This window comes from Lepidochelys kempii, chromosome 5, assembly GCF_965140265.1.
Source record: "Lepidochelys kempii isolate rLepKem1 chromosome 5, rLepKem1.hap2, whole genome shotgun sequence".
NCBI lineage: Eukaryota > Metazoa > Chordata > Testudines > Cheloniidae > Lepidochelys > Lepidochelys kempii.
In genome coordinates this window covers 79,014,326-79,030,721 of record NC_133260.1, presented here as the reverse complement: position 1 = coordinate 79,030,721, position 16,396 = coordinate 79,014,326, and the positions used below count along the sequence as shown (strand labels likewise).

The following is a 16,396-nucleotide window of genomic DNA, read 5'->3' as shown; positions in this document are numbered from 1 at the left end:
GTGTCTAGTGCTTACAAAGGCTAAAAGCGCCAGCTCCCAAAAGTCAGTCAGATTCTGAATTTTGCTGGTGGACTATGCCTGTAAGAGGAGGAGAGACCTGAAGTCTTTGTAGACTGATATTTCCATTTTGATAACCTCTACTCCCCAAACCTATCGGGAAGGGGGAGAGAAGATTCTAAAGTGCACAGAAACACAGGAGAATCTACCCCACATTATGGGTTATATGATGGGAGCCCTGTCATCACACGCTAGAACCAGTTAAATGCCTGGTGTGAGAGAGCAGGGGAGTGGGCACACTGCCCAGTGTTAAATTAATCCAGTTGTGGCCTACCACTTAAATACATCCAACGTGTCTGTTTATTCGCTTGCATGTCCTGATCAATTTACCATGTCACCAACCTCTATAAGCCATCAGAAAGATATGTTAATACCCTTTTTTCCCCAGCATGGACAGATCACAATGGCTTCCAAGTTGTTGCTAAGTTCCTTCTACCTCAGGGGTTCTCAGACTGGGGGCTCTGACCCCTTAGGGGGTCATGCGGTTATTACATGGGGGGTCACAAGCTTTCAGCCTCCACCCCAAAACCCTGCTTCACCTCCAGCATTTATAAACATAAAAAAGGTGATCTGAATTAATTGGGGGGATGGGTTGCACTCCAAGGCTTGCTGTGTAAAAGGTGTCACCAATACAAAAGTTTGAGAACCATTGTTTTATCTAATAGTCTCCCATTTATCCCAGGTCTTAACTTTGTTGCTCTACATTAAGACTGCAATCCTGTAAAGATTTATGCCCGTGCCTCAACTTTACGACCTGTAAGTCATTTCATTGAAATGCATAACATTAAGCACATGCATAAGTCTTTGTAGGATTGGGGCCTAAATTATTTATCACCACATTCACACATGCAAAATTTTAAGTATCAAATAATCATAGGCTTTTGTTTTAAATTACAAGCAGAGTCCATGACAAATCTACTTTTAATCATAACTTTTAATGTGAATGATCTACAAATTTAAATGATTTTATATAATACAGTCTGATAAGTAGACTTTTCATGCTCTGACCAGGCATTCACTTTTAGCAGAGGCAGATAAAGTAAAGGCAGCCAATGCACATGGCTGCTGTAAGGGAAACACCATTGTTCTCCTTTCCTTACATCTCTCCTTCCCTGTCAGTTATCCAATTCTATTTCTCTTAGGTTCATGCTCCCCTGTCTATCGCTCAGAGTGCAGCCGATGGGCTTTTTTAGTTTCAATCTCATATTCATCTACGTCTAAAGTCAGTAGATTATCCACAGCTAACTTTGCATCTTACGCACACTAGCAAGTTGAGCTGTTGAGATAGAAGTGGACTTCTCTATTACCTTCAGCTTCTTTCACATTTACGAAATCCCAATCACCACAAGCAGCAAAGAAAAAACTTACAAGTACTGAGTCTATTTCTCCCTGCTTCCATTCTACTTACTAGGAAAACCAAAACCTTGTCAAAATATATCAAAACAGATACACAATAATAAATATATATTTATGTGACAGATAATAATAGGTTCCTACGGGCTATGTCAAATTTCACAGACCTTATTTCTCATTTCTGTGTTTATCAAAAAAGGAAGAGAGACCAGACAAAAATAAGTTCTGTTATGAAATGTCTAGGGGGAAAAAAACTTCCTGAATTTCTTATAGTTGTCTTAACAAATGATATTTAAGAGAGTTAATACACTGGTTCTATTTAGTTCATACAGTGTCTGAAATCCATTGAAAAAAAATCTAGCAAAAAGAGAAGTTAGGATATAGTTATAGCCTAAATTCTGAACTTCATAGGTATGAGGACAAACTTAGATCCTCAATATTATTTTAAATACATCAGTATTTATACATCAGTATAAATCAGTTTTATTACAGCCACAAATGATTAGAACGCAACTAACACTGTTTCCTGCCAAGAGTGCGAAAGAGGAAGGAAAAAAAAAAAAAAAACAGTAACGTATCTGAATTGCAGTTAAATCACCGGATAATCTAGAAGTGCATACAGTATACCAAAGTCTGTACTAACAGATTAGTTTATAAACTCTTACTTTGAATAAGCATGTTGGAAAATGAAAACTTTGAGAAAAATGCACTCTTGGACTTAAACCAGTGCCCAGAGTAATGTGCTTTACAAGGGTTGGATATTGTTAGAGAAGCTATCCTCCTCATGACAAACATTCAACTGTGGTCCCCTATTCTGCCCTGCAGTGATTATTCATAGATTGTCTGTATTCCATGGTACTCTTCAGAAAATTAGTTGGCCTGAACAGCAACCTATCTCAAAATAGAGTCAGGTGTGAGACAGAGTGCATACTTGTGTTACTGCTGAGCACAAAATGGTTATATTTTTTAATACCAGTACTGCAGTAACTGCATAGGCAAACTCAATCTGAGATACTTACAACACAAAAGCTACTGTACCAAACTGAACTATTTTACTTAGCTAGATTTTAAAACTATACCCAATAGCGTACCTCACGCAAATAAAATAACTTTTAAACACTGCAACCTTTATAATGTTCAACTCAACCTTTTAATATAAGGGCTTAAATATACAATATGTAAATTTTACGTAAGTGTAGATCTCTGTTTATTCTTCCCTTGCATCAGAAAGTTGTGAATTTAACTTAGTCTGAAACAAAAGTGTTCACAAACTCAGCATAGTAATACTGTAGACAAAGTAATGACTTCAATTGACATATTTACTTGTGTTTTTATATATAAAGTCATTACTTTGTCTGCAGTATTACTTGATATATATACACAAACACACACACACACCCTGCACATTAAAGACTAGGTAATTCTGTAAGAAAAATATTTCAAAAGGTGATGAAGATGTTATCTCTGCAACACGAAAAAAAACTGAGTACTGTAATAGGAAAAATAGTTTATATGGAACGTAAACATATTGTGAATGTTTAATTTGCATGTACATCTTGAATCAGATAGAGTGGAATAAGGAATACCAGTCTTACCTAATCGTAGTTCTCCAAAATTACCACATCCAATTTTTTTGCCAACTCTAAAGTTAGGTCCAACCATTAACACTCCAGAGTTCGAAGAGCCAGTGCCACGTGGATTGTGACCTGAACGCCCACTAGGCCGTGCCATTCTATCATCTGGTTTGTCCTTGTCTTTCTTTTTACCATCCATATCAAGTTTACGGTACTCCACTTTGAATTTTTTTTAAAATCAAGACAAGCAAACTCAAACGGGATAATGTGAAAACGGAAACATCACTAGTTAAGTGCTCCAGCTGGTTAATCAGTCACTAAATTGTAGTTGATAAGTAGTCAGTGGCTGCATATTCATCCCATTCACAAAATAGTTTTCCTTGGTAGTCTTTGAAGCAAAATATATACTCAGTGTGTATCCTACCAGCAGGATTTACAGAGACTCTGTAAACGAAAAAGAAAATTAAACAGAGTATACATATTTGGAACAAGACATCTTCCTACAGTGTCACATGATTAAAGTATAATAAACAGAACTTTTTTATATACCCATGTTGCACAACATTACCATAGTGACTAAATTTTTGCCCCCAGATTCATATACACAACTCCCACTGATTTCAATGGGAATTGTGCAGGAAAATCTGAAAGCAGAATTTGAATACAGATTGTTAAGTAATACATTACTTTTTGCAAAACATATCCAGCCTGAACTATCTAGTGTAAAAACTTGATACTGTAATTTAAAGAATGTCCATAAAATCTCAAATCAGTTATGCCAGTTTTGAAGCAACTGATAGAGCACTTCAGACAAACACCATGTACACTCATTCTCTGAAGCTGATCAACTCATTAAAGTTAAAAGGAAAAAAAAAAAAAGATTCAAAACTACGCTTATTTCTTTTCCTTTTTCTGAATGGTAAGACATCTTATTTTTGATGCTTAATGTAACGCTTAACAAAGAGTGCCAAGTACTTTTAATATATTGTTCTCCATTATTTCTAGTACTGCCAGCTTTGAAAATAAAAGCTATTTCCTTACCAACTTTCTTTTTTTTTCTTTAATCATAAAAGGAATAAAAGGAATTTGTCATCACACACTTTTTTGGTTCAATTCACTTCATTGCTTAGGCACTAGTTCCAACAAGACTTTCATCAAAATGAATATTATATGTTAGTGTACTGCTGCCATAAAGTCCAGTAGAAGGATCAAAAAAGGACTTTATTTAGGCCCTACATGAACGGTGGCTATTGTTTGCTATTTGAATCACTTGATAAGAGTCATTTAAAAACTCCGAAGTTCAGATGACATGTACCCATCACATTCCAGTAATCTTAGAGAAGGTCAAATTTTGGTCCCAAGACTATTTAACAATATCCTTTCACATATATTCTATTTTAAATGTTAGGATTACCTGAAAGTTAAAACCAAGATGTCTCTCTTTAGAGCAAACTTTATAACTATCACATTCTAAAACACATTGTTTTTGGAATATTATTCTCTCTTTAATTTACATTATTTTCAAACATAATTTTAGCAGAACAGATGTCACCTTTTTCATCTGCTTCTGGCATACACAAAAAGTAATACTATATTCTGTTACACTAAATCAATAGACATGACAACTATCATAATGCTACAAAATCAAAGTGCAAATACAGAAAGGAAGAGCCACGTTGCCATTCTCTGCCTAGATGGTACAAGAGTGCAAGGAAGAATACCCTCCCCACTGTTGACCTCTGCCAATTAAATCATGGTTGTTTCTGATATGATCTTAACTGGTGGCTTTAAGCACCAATCAATCAGCAACTGGGCTGTAGACTCATGTCAACTCAGAGGGAAGTACATAAGACATGGACAGTTTGGGGAAGATACCAGATTACCTAACTCTCAAGAGTACATTTGAGGGTATAAAAGGCATGCTCTGGGACCATGAATAAAACAAAGGCCTGTTTCCAATCTGATTGTCTAAAACATTAGATACTCAGAGTGGGTTTCTGCTTCATTCAGAAAAACCCAAAAGGATTTGGACAACTGTTCATACCACCATGGAGGTATAAGGTCATTTTGGATCAGCATTTAAGTATGGTCTGCAAGGTTATTCCTGTCCACGTTTTTTGCCACAGGTTATCGGGAGCAACTGTGGGAGGTCTAAGACAACAGAATTTTATTTTTGAGGGTGAGGGGGAAGCAAAGGAGGACCTGGGAGAACATGATTCATTTATCACCAGCTTCAACCGCATCTCACTGAGTCTGGAGGGTTACATTATCCACACTAACTACATCTCCATCTCCAAGAACCACAGTTACTGTAGGGTAAGTAATAATTCTCTTCAAGTATTTGTCAGTGTGGGTCCCACTGTAGATGACTGGTAAGCAGTGTCCTCTTCGGGATGGCAGTAATGTGGAGTACCAACTGAATCAGAGACCTGAGCACTCTTCTCCCAAATCTAGTATCAGATTTAGCAGTCAAGTCCAGTGCTTTACAAGTGTGAGCAGATTTTGGAAACAGACTGAGGAGGTTACTTGGACTCTGGTTGAATAAGCTTTGATCATCAATAAGGGTGGTACTTCTGTGGCATCTGGAAAAAAAAGTGAGATAATCTCCAACTGTCTAAATGGACAATTCAGTGTAAGTGGCCTGGCCTTTAGAGCAACCAACTATAGTCACAATCAGCCATGGCAATAGTAGGAAATACTTAGTCCTGTCAGAGTAGTAATATAGGGCATGAGATATATCCTACATGTGCAGTTTTAACTCGTGCATGGAATTAGGTTTAAGGAAAAAAGACAACCAACCAACCCACTCATCTGTTTAAGTGAAATTCAGACACCACATTGGGGATTAACTTTGCATGACATCTCAGAACCACCTTGTCCTTGGGGGTACAAGGAGTATGGGGGTTGGACTGTGTGTGCCTGAAACTTGTTCACTCTCCTGGCTGAGGTGATAGCCACTAGAAAAACTATTTTAAGGGTTATATGATGGAGGGAGCTACTGCAAGTCGGACTCCATCAGCTTCAGAAAGACGATGTTGAGGGCCCACACAGGCTGTTATCAATGGGTAAGCATGCATTAGACCTTTGAGGAATTTCAATATGGCTGGAAGAGAGAAGACCAGGACCAACTGTATCAGAAGATGGCACGCCAATATTACTACTAGGTGTGCCTTGATCAGACCAGAGAGTCCAGACTGTTTCAACTGCAATAAGTAATCTAGAATTTTAGTTAACAATACTTGTTCAGGCACTAGGTCATATCGGGTCTTCCATATGGAAAAATCTCTTCACTTGAAAAAAATAAAAGTCTTCCTTGTGGACCGGTTCCTTCTTTGTGCCAGGATGTCCTGAACATGTGAAGAGCAGTCCTTTTTCATGGTATTCATCCAGCCAGCATCTGAACAGTTAGTTGTAATGATGCAGATCAGGATTCAATACTTGTCCCTGGTTCTGTGACAACAGGTCTAGGAGCCTGATTTAGGGGCTGTGGAAATGTGTTCACCAAGTTCATCAGCCAGAACTTTCTCAGACAGTAGACAGCTATGAGGATGAGTCTGGCCCACAATCAGAGAAAAGGCATACAGCAGCCCTTATTTCTACTGCAGTAGGTAGACTTCCAACCAGGATCCTGGACTCATGGAGACTTGGGAACAGAAGCTGGGACACATTGCATTGTTTCTGATGGCACACAGATCTATTACCAGGACTCCTATGTTGATGAAATAGGAATTTGTGAGGGACTGCAGCAACAACCACTTGCGGCTAATGGTCAATGGTTCAAGAAATCCACAAAGTTGTTGCTGGTTCCCAGGAAATGCAAGGTTGTCAGGATTAAGCCATGCAGGCAACACCAGTTCCATAGTATGACTGCCTCTCTGGACTGCAGGGGGTGGGAGATGAAAGGAGGTGGGAGGACCAAAGGTGGTGCCCCTTTGTTTCTTTTATGGTATATTGCCAACGTATTTATCAATGTTATACTATTAATTGCCAGTGGACCAGGAGGAATGCTTCACACACTAGCCTGATGGTCCTGAGTTCCATACTTTTATGTGTAGCCTCATGTCTTCTAAGGGTCATTCCATTTTGGACATGTCCATCACTAACATTTCAAGCAATGAAGGGATCTTGAATGGTACTCCTTTGTTGACACTGCTAGGGTATAGACACGACGACAGTTCCCTGAGGATGTGAGATGAAGTCGCAACTGTGTTGCGCATAATGCTTTGCCAGGGAATAGACTGACCTGAGACAAAGTCATAGGGATCTCAGGAAAAGCCTGGCAAGCAGTGTGTCACATATGTACAGATGGCCTAATAATGTGAGTTAAGTCCATACTCTCATTATCAAGCAAGCAATTACCCCATTTATTAACAACTGAAACAAGAGAACTCTATCTTGAGGTAAGCATGATTTTAGGTGTCAGAGTGGACCGAGTCCTATAAATTACAGTATGTGCTGTGATGAGAGAATCTCTCAGATTACTAGGAGGTTCAAATGGGGCAAGCAGGGATAGGGCATTGTCAAGGTTTGTCAGAGTTTCCTAATAAGATTCCGGTACAGGTAGACAGAGATAACTTGATTCTTCAGGTACTCTGCCACGTGAGTGAGGCACTTGGTAAAGGCACAATGCTGTGGAGAGGCCAAAAGGGTAGTGGACTGATGGATTCAGCCTACTGTAAATTTGAGGAACTTCCTGTGGGCCAAGTGAATGGCAATGTGAGGTATGTGTCTTGCAAGCCAAGAGCAACAAACCTGTACCTGAAGCAATGGAATGATGGAGACAAGTGTTACCATCCCTGAATCTGTGGTAGTATATGTATTTGTTGAGTCTCCTCAGACATAGGATAAGACAAAGTGCCCCTTTCTTCTCTGGAAGTGGAAATAATGGGAGAAGAAATTCTTGCCCTCTATTCTTGAGAATCTTCTTCAATGGCTCCAAGATTGAGCTATAAGGCTACATTTTGTAAAAGGCTCTCATGAGAAGGATCCTTAAAAAGGGATGAGGGGGGAAGGAGAGTTTACGGGTATGGAAAGGAATTGGATGGCGTAGCCATGGGTAACTATGTCTAGTACTCATGTATTAGCCAAAATCTCTGCCCAAATCCAATAGAAGGGGGAAAAGAGTTTCCAAAAGTCAACTGTAGGATCCTGGTCTTAGCATGGCTCCTGACAGTCACAGGAAACCTACTGAGTCTGAAATAGAATTGGGCGTACATGAATGACTGACACCTTTCTAGAGAATTGTGGTCACTTCCAGTATGGTTAGTCTGAATAACGAGTCTAGGAGAAAAATAGTGTTCTCTGCCTCTAAGGGGACTGTTACCAGAATGGGTTCCATCCCCTTAAACAGCATATCTTTGGTGGTCACCTGGACCTTCTTAGTGATGTCTGGCCAAGATGCCCAGAGCATCAAGATAGCCATGGCAGGCCAGAGTTTAAACCCCAAGGACTTAGTGTCTGCCTTTAATGATTGTGCTACTTTGCCTTGCCGTACAGGAGGTTTCTCTGTTATCTCTCTTCTATTACTTTTTTTTTTTTTGGGGGGGGGTGGAGAAGGGAGGGGTAGAGGAGAACATTCAGCTAAAAAAGACGATTTTCAGAAAGTACAAAAGAAGTGCAGAGTATTTCTTCCGACAAATTTGGAGCTTAAACAAACACCCGTGAGAGTCAAGCACAGCCCAGGTTCTGTCCCACTAGCACAAAAAGTAAGAAGGAATTGAGGAAGCGTTGCAGCCACTCTGCACTTTATGCTTTCACACTGGAGCATGAGGCAGCATAGGATGCTTGCATTAATGGACAAAGCTATGCAAAAGATTCTGAGCTCATGTGTCTGAGGCCCATGCACATCTGTAGCGGGATCCATACAGAAACACACGAAGAAAATGTTGATACATGATAGTCATGGAACCTTCACACACACATACAAAATAGATCTGTTTGAATATATCAAGTAATTTTAAAATGTATTTCCTTCATCTAGCATAACCTCATCTTGGTACCGTATATACTCATTCACAAGCCAAATATTTCTGGTAAAAAAATGACACATCAAAGAGCGGGGGTCAGCTTATAAACAGGTCTACACCAAAATTTGATGATTTTAAACTCTATGAAATCATAGAATTAAATATCTAATACATTGTCATTTTGTTTACCTGGAGCATCTGCAGGCATGGAGCCCCTCAGCTCCCTGTCGCTGCGGTTCGCTGTTCCCAGCCAATGGGGACAGCAATACTTCCCGCAGCTCCCATTGGCTGGGAACAGCGAACCGCAGCGACAGGGAGCTGAGGGGCTCCATGCCTGCAGACGCTCCAGGTAAACAAAAAGTCCTGACACGCCAGTGGCTTACCCTGACGGGCTGGGAGCCAAAGTTTGCCAACCCCTGAAATACAGGGTCGGCTTATGAAAGGGCCATACAGTTTTTACTATTTTTACCTATCCTTCTTGGGGGGTCAGCTTAGAAACGAACGGGCTAACAGGTATTTCTTGATACTGGAGTGCCTGCCTCAGTCACCAGCTGTGCTTAGCACGTAGCCTTGTTAATCCAGGGAGAAAGATTTTGCAGCTGAATAGCATGGGCAGGGCATGAAAAGTGAGAAGAGATGTGTGGGGAGCATGACCGGCACATGAGATAGTTGAGAACAGGGCCATGGGGGACTCCAGTGGCTGTATTAAAGACAATGGGAGTATAGATGAAGTCCAGTAAGTAACATTTCCAGACTGAGGTGGGAAATTCATTTTAACTATTTAATTAAGGCTTTTTAAAAGGGTACATATTTGTATGAAGAGCCTTAACCCTGAACATCTGCTTCATATCTAGACATGCGTAGCCACCACCAACAGCAATATTTTCAATATTTTTCTCTTTCAGTGGAACAAGTTCTGGATTCTAGTCTTTGAGGCTAGCAGGGAGCCACTGGCAATGCTGCAGTTCATATGGACTCTTGGTAAATACCAGCAGACAGACTGATAAAGATAATAATGCTGGTAACCTGGTGGAACTACTTGGCTGGTGTTCAAATATGCACTTCCTTCTTAGTAGGTCCCAGGTCACCAGCAATCTGGCCTTTCCACCGGAATAAAAGGGACACGTCCCAGTTTTGTGTCAAGAACGAGAATGATTTATTTAAAGTAGATATGTTATTTTCTTTGATGCATTCTGAATTTGCAAATTACTACTCATTTCTCTCATAACCATGTAAGGCTCATAACCATATCAGGTTGCATTAGTAATTAAAGGTTTTAACCGTACTGATGACTCATGTGGATGACAATATGATGTTACATGATGGCATTTGTTCAATTTTTTAAATAACCCAAGAAATTATACAAAACAGCTACATTAAAAGAATACTATAGTTGTCCCAAGTTAAGCACTCAAACCTTAGGAAATGCCAGAATTAAGCTTACCTGTGAAAACTTAATTCTGCCCCCTTTTGTATGCACATTATGACACAATCTTTAATTACATGATCACATATGATCTTTCTCGCAGGACTCCTGCCTCATTCAGTGCACAGAATGAACCTGCTCTGGGAATGAATCAGGGTTTTGTGGTGAAGGAGTCTCGTTTGTAGGACCACTGACCTTATTTGTTGCAGAAGCTGGAAAGTATGTACTGACTGAGGCAGAGGACTGCAGGAAGAAAAAGGATGGCCATTCAATGGTGCCCTGGAGAACTGCGTTCTAACCCTGCTTGTGTCAGAGAGTTCCTATGGGATGCTAGTCAAGTCACTCAAATCAAAATTTTGACAGGTAATCACTAACTGAGAGTTCCGTATTTTCTGGGTGCTTCACTTGAGACACGGGGGTCTGACTTTCGGAAGTGCTGAGCACAAGAGGTAAATGAAGTCAACAGGAACTATGCTTTGAACATATGAAAAGCTACATAATACTAACACTCTGAAAAATGAGGTCTTAGCAGTCTCAAATTGGCTACACAAAATGAGTGGATTCTTTTGACTGTCAATTCTGTGCCTCACCTTCCCCATCTGTAAAATGGGGATAATACACTCCCCCTTATCTCACAAGGTGGCTGTGAAAATATTTGTGAAACATTCACAAATTCTAATGAGTATAACAGAATAGCCCATGAGGAAATTAATAATTCTGTCTTCAGAGCAGGGGATGAATAGCATAAATAAGGTCTGGGGCTACACATTGAAGAATATTTAATAGCTGCTTATTAAATGAGTACCATCCATCCAGTGCACTGAATGTGGTATGGTCCTGTGGAAAAACAGTATATCATGTAATCAGAGACTGTCATAATGCATGTGCACCAAAGGACTGAATTAAAGTTGCACTGGCAACCTCTATTCTGGAATTTCCTAACTTAAGTGCCTGACTTTGCAATCTCAATAAGGGTTTTAATGCAGGAGTTTTTTCCCCGCCTCCCGTAATTGTATATAGATAAGTAATACGTGTGGAACTAAATATGGACACCTCCATAACTGGAGCTCTACATCAGTACCACATACTTTAATGGGATCAAATGAAAACTCAGTGGGATGGAGGCTAGAAAGGCAGCATAATGCTTTGCACACTGAGACTTAGGGAAAAGTTATCAAAATAATGCCACAACTTCACAATTAATGGATATCTAACCTAAAGTATAATAGTGTAAGAATAGTATGACTTTAGCTCAAACTAAATTGAAGTCTTATTAAAAAGTTAACAATTACTGAATAAGTATTACTACATATTTTAACTATAACATTCTAAACTAGAGTCAAAATATATCAGCTTCTAAGAAGAGTACAGTGATGGTTTTTTGTACAATAAAGGCCACTCAACATGAGAATTGGGCTACCTTCAGACAGCTGCAGTGGCACAGGAGCCAGCAAAGAGACCTGTAAACAGGGGAGTTTGAGTGGGAGTTTGTATTGTGGTGCTTCTTTGGGGTTTGTTTTTGCTGTGGGTGGTGGTGTTGTGGTGTGGTTTGTGTTTCCCAGAGTAACAGGATTTAGGTGGGAAGGCTATGACAGATACAGAGGCAGCAGTGGGAGTGACTCATGTTCTGGAAGACACAATGCAGATGACTGGATGTGGAAGCTGCGGTATGTACATGATCCTGAAGGGGGTACCTGGTAAGAGTTTTGTCTGAATGAAATGCCGCCTGATAGAGCTGATGGAAGAAAAGATCTGAGGTTTGGAGATGCAGGTGGAAAGTCTGGTTGACTTTAGGAAGGGGTTTGAGCAGATTTTGCAGCGAAGACATGAGGTTTCTGAAGGGAAAAGCTAAGATTTGCACATGGAAGCAGGACTGAGAAATTCTGAGGGGAGACTGAGTGAGGAAAGTGGTCAGTGGAAGCATGTGACTAAAAGAACCAGGCAGAGGAAAAGACGGGCTAGTGAAGAAGAAATAGAGCTCAGGAATAGGTTTGCAGAGTTGGAAAATGAAGAAGGGGCTCAGCAGGTAGTCACTGAAGGTGGAAGGGCAAGGAAGAAGAGAAGAGCAGCTAGTCCTATAGGAAAAGCGGGAGAGTCAATGGAGACTACACCAAACATGAGCCCCAGGAGGATACAGGATGGGTTGAAGAGGATTACAAGGGAGAATAGGAAAGGAAAGAACTTGCAGCCAGAGGGAACAGGGGATAGACCGGAGAATAGCACCGTCACCAGGAAAAGGCAGGTTTATGTGATCGGGGACTCTTTACTGAGAAGAATAGACAGGCTGTAACCAGAGCTGATCCAGAGAATAGAGTGGTATTCTGTCTTCCAGGGGCTAAGATACAGGATGTAGACCTGAGGTTGAAAAGGATCCTAAAGGGAGCAGGAAAGAATCCCCTAATTATCCTTCATGTGGGAACAAATGATACGGCTAGATTCTCGCTGGAAAGTATTAAGGGAGACTATGCTAGGCTGGGGAAGATGCTTAAGGAAATCAAGGTTCAGGTGATCTTTAGTGGGATTCTGCCTCTTCCTAGAGAAGAGCAACAAAGGTGTGACAAAATTATGCCTATCAACAGATGGCTTAGGCAGTGGTGCTATAAGGAGGGCTTTGGGATGTATGGCCACTGGGAGGCATTCATGGACAGAGGACATTTCTCTCAGGATGGACCTCATCTGAGTAGGGAAGGATATAGACTTCTAGGATGGAGGCTGGCACAACTGATTAAGAGAGCTTCAAACTAGGAATTTGGGGGAGATGGTTGGGAGATGTCCAGGTAATCTCCACGCCAGATTTTAGCATTGAGGGGGAAGAAAACGAAGTAAGAAAGGATACAGCCGTGGGTAGGAGAATGTATATAAGGAGGACGGGCAGTGTGGATACCAGTCTAATAGGTTATACTGGCTGTAGAATGACCGTGCCTAATAGGGTACAGAACGTGAGTGAGGCCAAACAGCAAAAATTAAGATGTTTGGACACCAACGCGAGGAGCCTAGGTAACAAAATGGAGGAACTAGAGCTACTGGTGCAGGAAGTGAAACCAGATATTAGAGGGATAACAGAAACATGGTGGAATGGTAGTCATGACTGCACTACGGGTATTGAAGGGTATGTGCTGTTTAGGAAAGACCAAAATTAAGGTAAAGGTGGTGGAGCAGCATTGTATATCAATGATGAGGTAGAACGTAAAGAAATAAGCGATGGAATGGATAAGACAGAGTCCATCTCGGCAAAAATTACATTGGGGAAGAAAACTACTAGAGGCTCCCCTGGGATAGTGCTTGGGGTGTGCTACACACTGCCGGGATCTAATCTGGATATGGATAGAGCCCTTTTTAATGTTTTTAATGAAGTAAATAGTAATGGAAACTGCATGATCATGGGAGACTAACTTCCCAGATATAGACTGGAGGACGAGTGCTAGCAATAATAATAGGGCTCGGCTTTTCCTAGACACGATAGCTGATGGATTCCTTCATCAAGTAGCTGCTGAACTGGACTAGAGGGGATGCCATTTTAGATTTGGTTTTGGTGAGTAGTGAGGACCTCATCGAAGAAATGGTTGTAGGGGATAATCTTGGTACAAGTGATCATGAGTTAGTTCCGTTCAAACTGAACGGAAGGATTAACAAAAATAAATCTGCAACTAGGGTTTTTGATTTCAAAAGGGCCGACTTTCAAAAATTAAGGAAATTAGTTAGGGAAGTGGATTGGACTGAAGAACTTATGGATCTAACGGTAGAGGAGGCCTGGGATTACTTTAAGCCAAAGCTGCAGAAGCTATCGGAAGCCTGAATCCCAAGAAAGGGGAAAAAATTCATAGGCAGGAGCTGTAGACCAAGCATCTCACAGAGGTGATTAAGAAAAAGCAGAAAGCATACACGGAGTGGAAGATGGGCGGGATCAGCAAGGAAAGCTACCTTATTAAGGTCAGAACATGTAGGGACAAAATGAGACAGGCTAAAAGTCAAATAGAGCTGGACCTTGCCAAGGGAATTAAAACAAATAGTAAAAGGTTCTATAGCCATATAAATAAGAAGAAAACAAAGAAAGAGGAAGTGGGACCGCTAAACACTGAGGATGGAGTGGAGGTCAAGGATAATCTAGGCATGGCCCAATATCTAAACAAATACTTTGCCTCAGTCTTTAATAAGGCTAAAGAGGATCTTAGGGATAATGACTTTACCACCATTTTCTGCCTATTGGTGAAAAATTCTTATTTGTCAAACTGCAGAAGCCACAAGACCAGAACCCACCATTCCTATCCAATAAGATCATTTATCATCAAAGCTAAAAGTCTCCAATGATATCCTGGAAGCATATTACTTTTCCATTCACAACTAAGTATAAATCTGTTGAGGGAGGCCTCATTCGTGGTTCTGCACAAACAATGAAGGACCTATCCCTATATGTCTAGAAAGCGGCAAAAGTCCCATCACAACAGTATCTTTGAGACCATAATAAGATTCTGATGCTGCAGAAACATCAAGAAACAAACAGAACTCTTACTGAGACAAGTAAAGGGATTTGTTTTTGTATCTAGGTGATAAGTGATCTGGAAAGGTACTCAAAAAGCACACACCAAAAAAAAAAAAAAAAGAGAGGTTCAAAGGAATGGCGAGAAAGATTGTGTACGCTTACAGGTACCAAAATTAGGGCAATTCTAACCAATCCTTGTTGGAATAACTATGTCTGAATAAAGAGATTCCAGTATCAATATCTTAACACTTTTGATTTCAGCCTTAAAAAAACATTAAGAAGATTCAAAAGTGGCACCACATACAGATGCTACAGAATGCTAGTCAGATATGTCTTTTTACAACTAACAGCTACAATCCCCAAGGCAACAGATAAGTAACTTTACACTCAAAGATAAATATATTTGTGAAAGCACATCCAAATTTTCACAATCTGATCATCAGTTAGCATATAATTTACTAATTTTTTTGTTAATGCTGTCACCATTCACAAAATTGTAAGAATCACATGTTTAAACTTGTAGGATATTTAGTGAGCAAAATGATTACTAAATACTTTTCTAAAATATAACATTAAAATAAATTGTTCTGGGACATGGGACACACATACTTCCATTGAAATACCTTTAAAGGGTATTTCAATGGAACGTATAGCAATAAATCAAAGAATAATAGATCAGCAACTACAAGTTTCAGTTTTCAAAAAATTCTCAATTATGTGGCAATTTATGGGCTTGTCACTTTTTGTTTGTTGATTCAACAGATGTTACCTGTTACAAAATTAAATTCTATAGACAACTACTGCTGCTTGTTCTTAACAGTATTTACATAAGCTAAAACAACTAGTACCTTGATAGGATTCCTACTGCAGAGACACAGGACGTTCTTTTAATATTTAACAATGATTGTATTACTGTCAAAAAGGAAGACACCCAGCCCTCTTATCTAAGCCTCTTTCTTTCTGGTCTTGAATGTAATGTTGCACTTTCCTATACTATACAATTTCTATCTAATCTGAAGTAAACAGAATATGTAGGATGTTTGCTGCCAAGAACCTCCGCTATAACAAATTGTGGATCATGTCTCCCTCACATACATAATGTGTTAAGTATTAGAATTCACAAATCACACTTACCCAAGAAAGCGGTACACTGTTCATGACAATGCCTTTTCTTCAACAAAAATGTTCACGTTTTAGATGTAAATAGCATGCTAAAAGTAAAGAAATACATATGTAATATTGGCACTCATTCATGCATGTAAATATTTCTGATGCTTTACTCAGAATTTATACAAATTAAAGATTTAGTACTGTTTTTCTAAATCAAAGTAGAAAGCAAGCTTCTATTAATATCACAAGTGTGAGTGTGTCCTATATATACCAGAAGCCTTCTAAACACAGAGGAAGTCATACCCTTCTCCAACTAAGCGTACCAACTAAAATGACTGAGCTTAAGAGAAGGTAAAGGGATAATTCATACAAGCAAGATGATTACGATAATATGGAAGTGTCTTATAAATTACATTTGCTACTTTGTTTG

At 39.8% G+C, this 16,396-nt stretch overlaps 1 protein-coding gene across 10 annotated transcripts in view; it reads right to left on the bottom strand.

The window, feature by feature from the left end:
• CSNK1G3 (casein kinase 1 gamma 3) overlaps window positions 1–16,396 on the bottom strand; it is a 163,566-nt gene that overhangs the window by 126,105 nt on the left and 21,065 nt on the right. For 9 of the 10 annotated variants that reach the window (XM_073344818.1, XM_073344822.1, XM_073344825.1 and 6 more), the window contains exons 2-3: window positions 15,991–16,067; window positions 3,006–3,428 (exon numbers count right to left, since the gene is read on the bottom strand). In XM_073344818.1, coding sequence (XP_073200919.1) covers window positions 3,006–3,183 — 178 coding nt within the window. In that variant the 5' untranslated portion in view covers window positions 3,184–3,428; window positions 15,991–16,067. Of the gene's footprint in view, window positions 1–3,005; window positions 3,429–15,990; window positions 16,068–16,396 lie in introns of those variants that run through there. The other variant, XM_073344829.1, reaches the window with a different exon arrangement.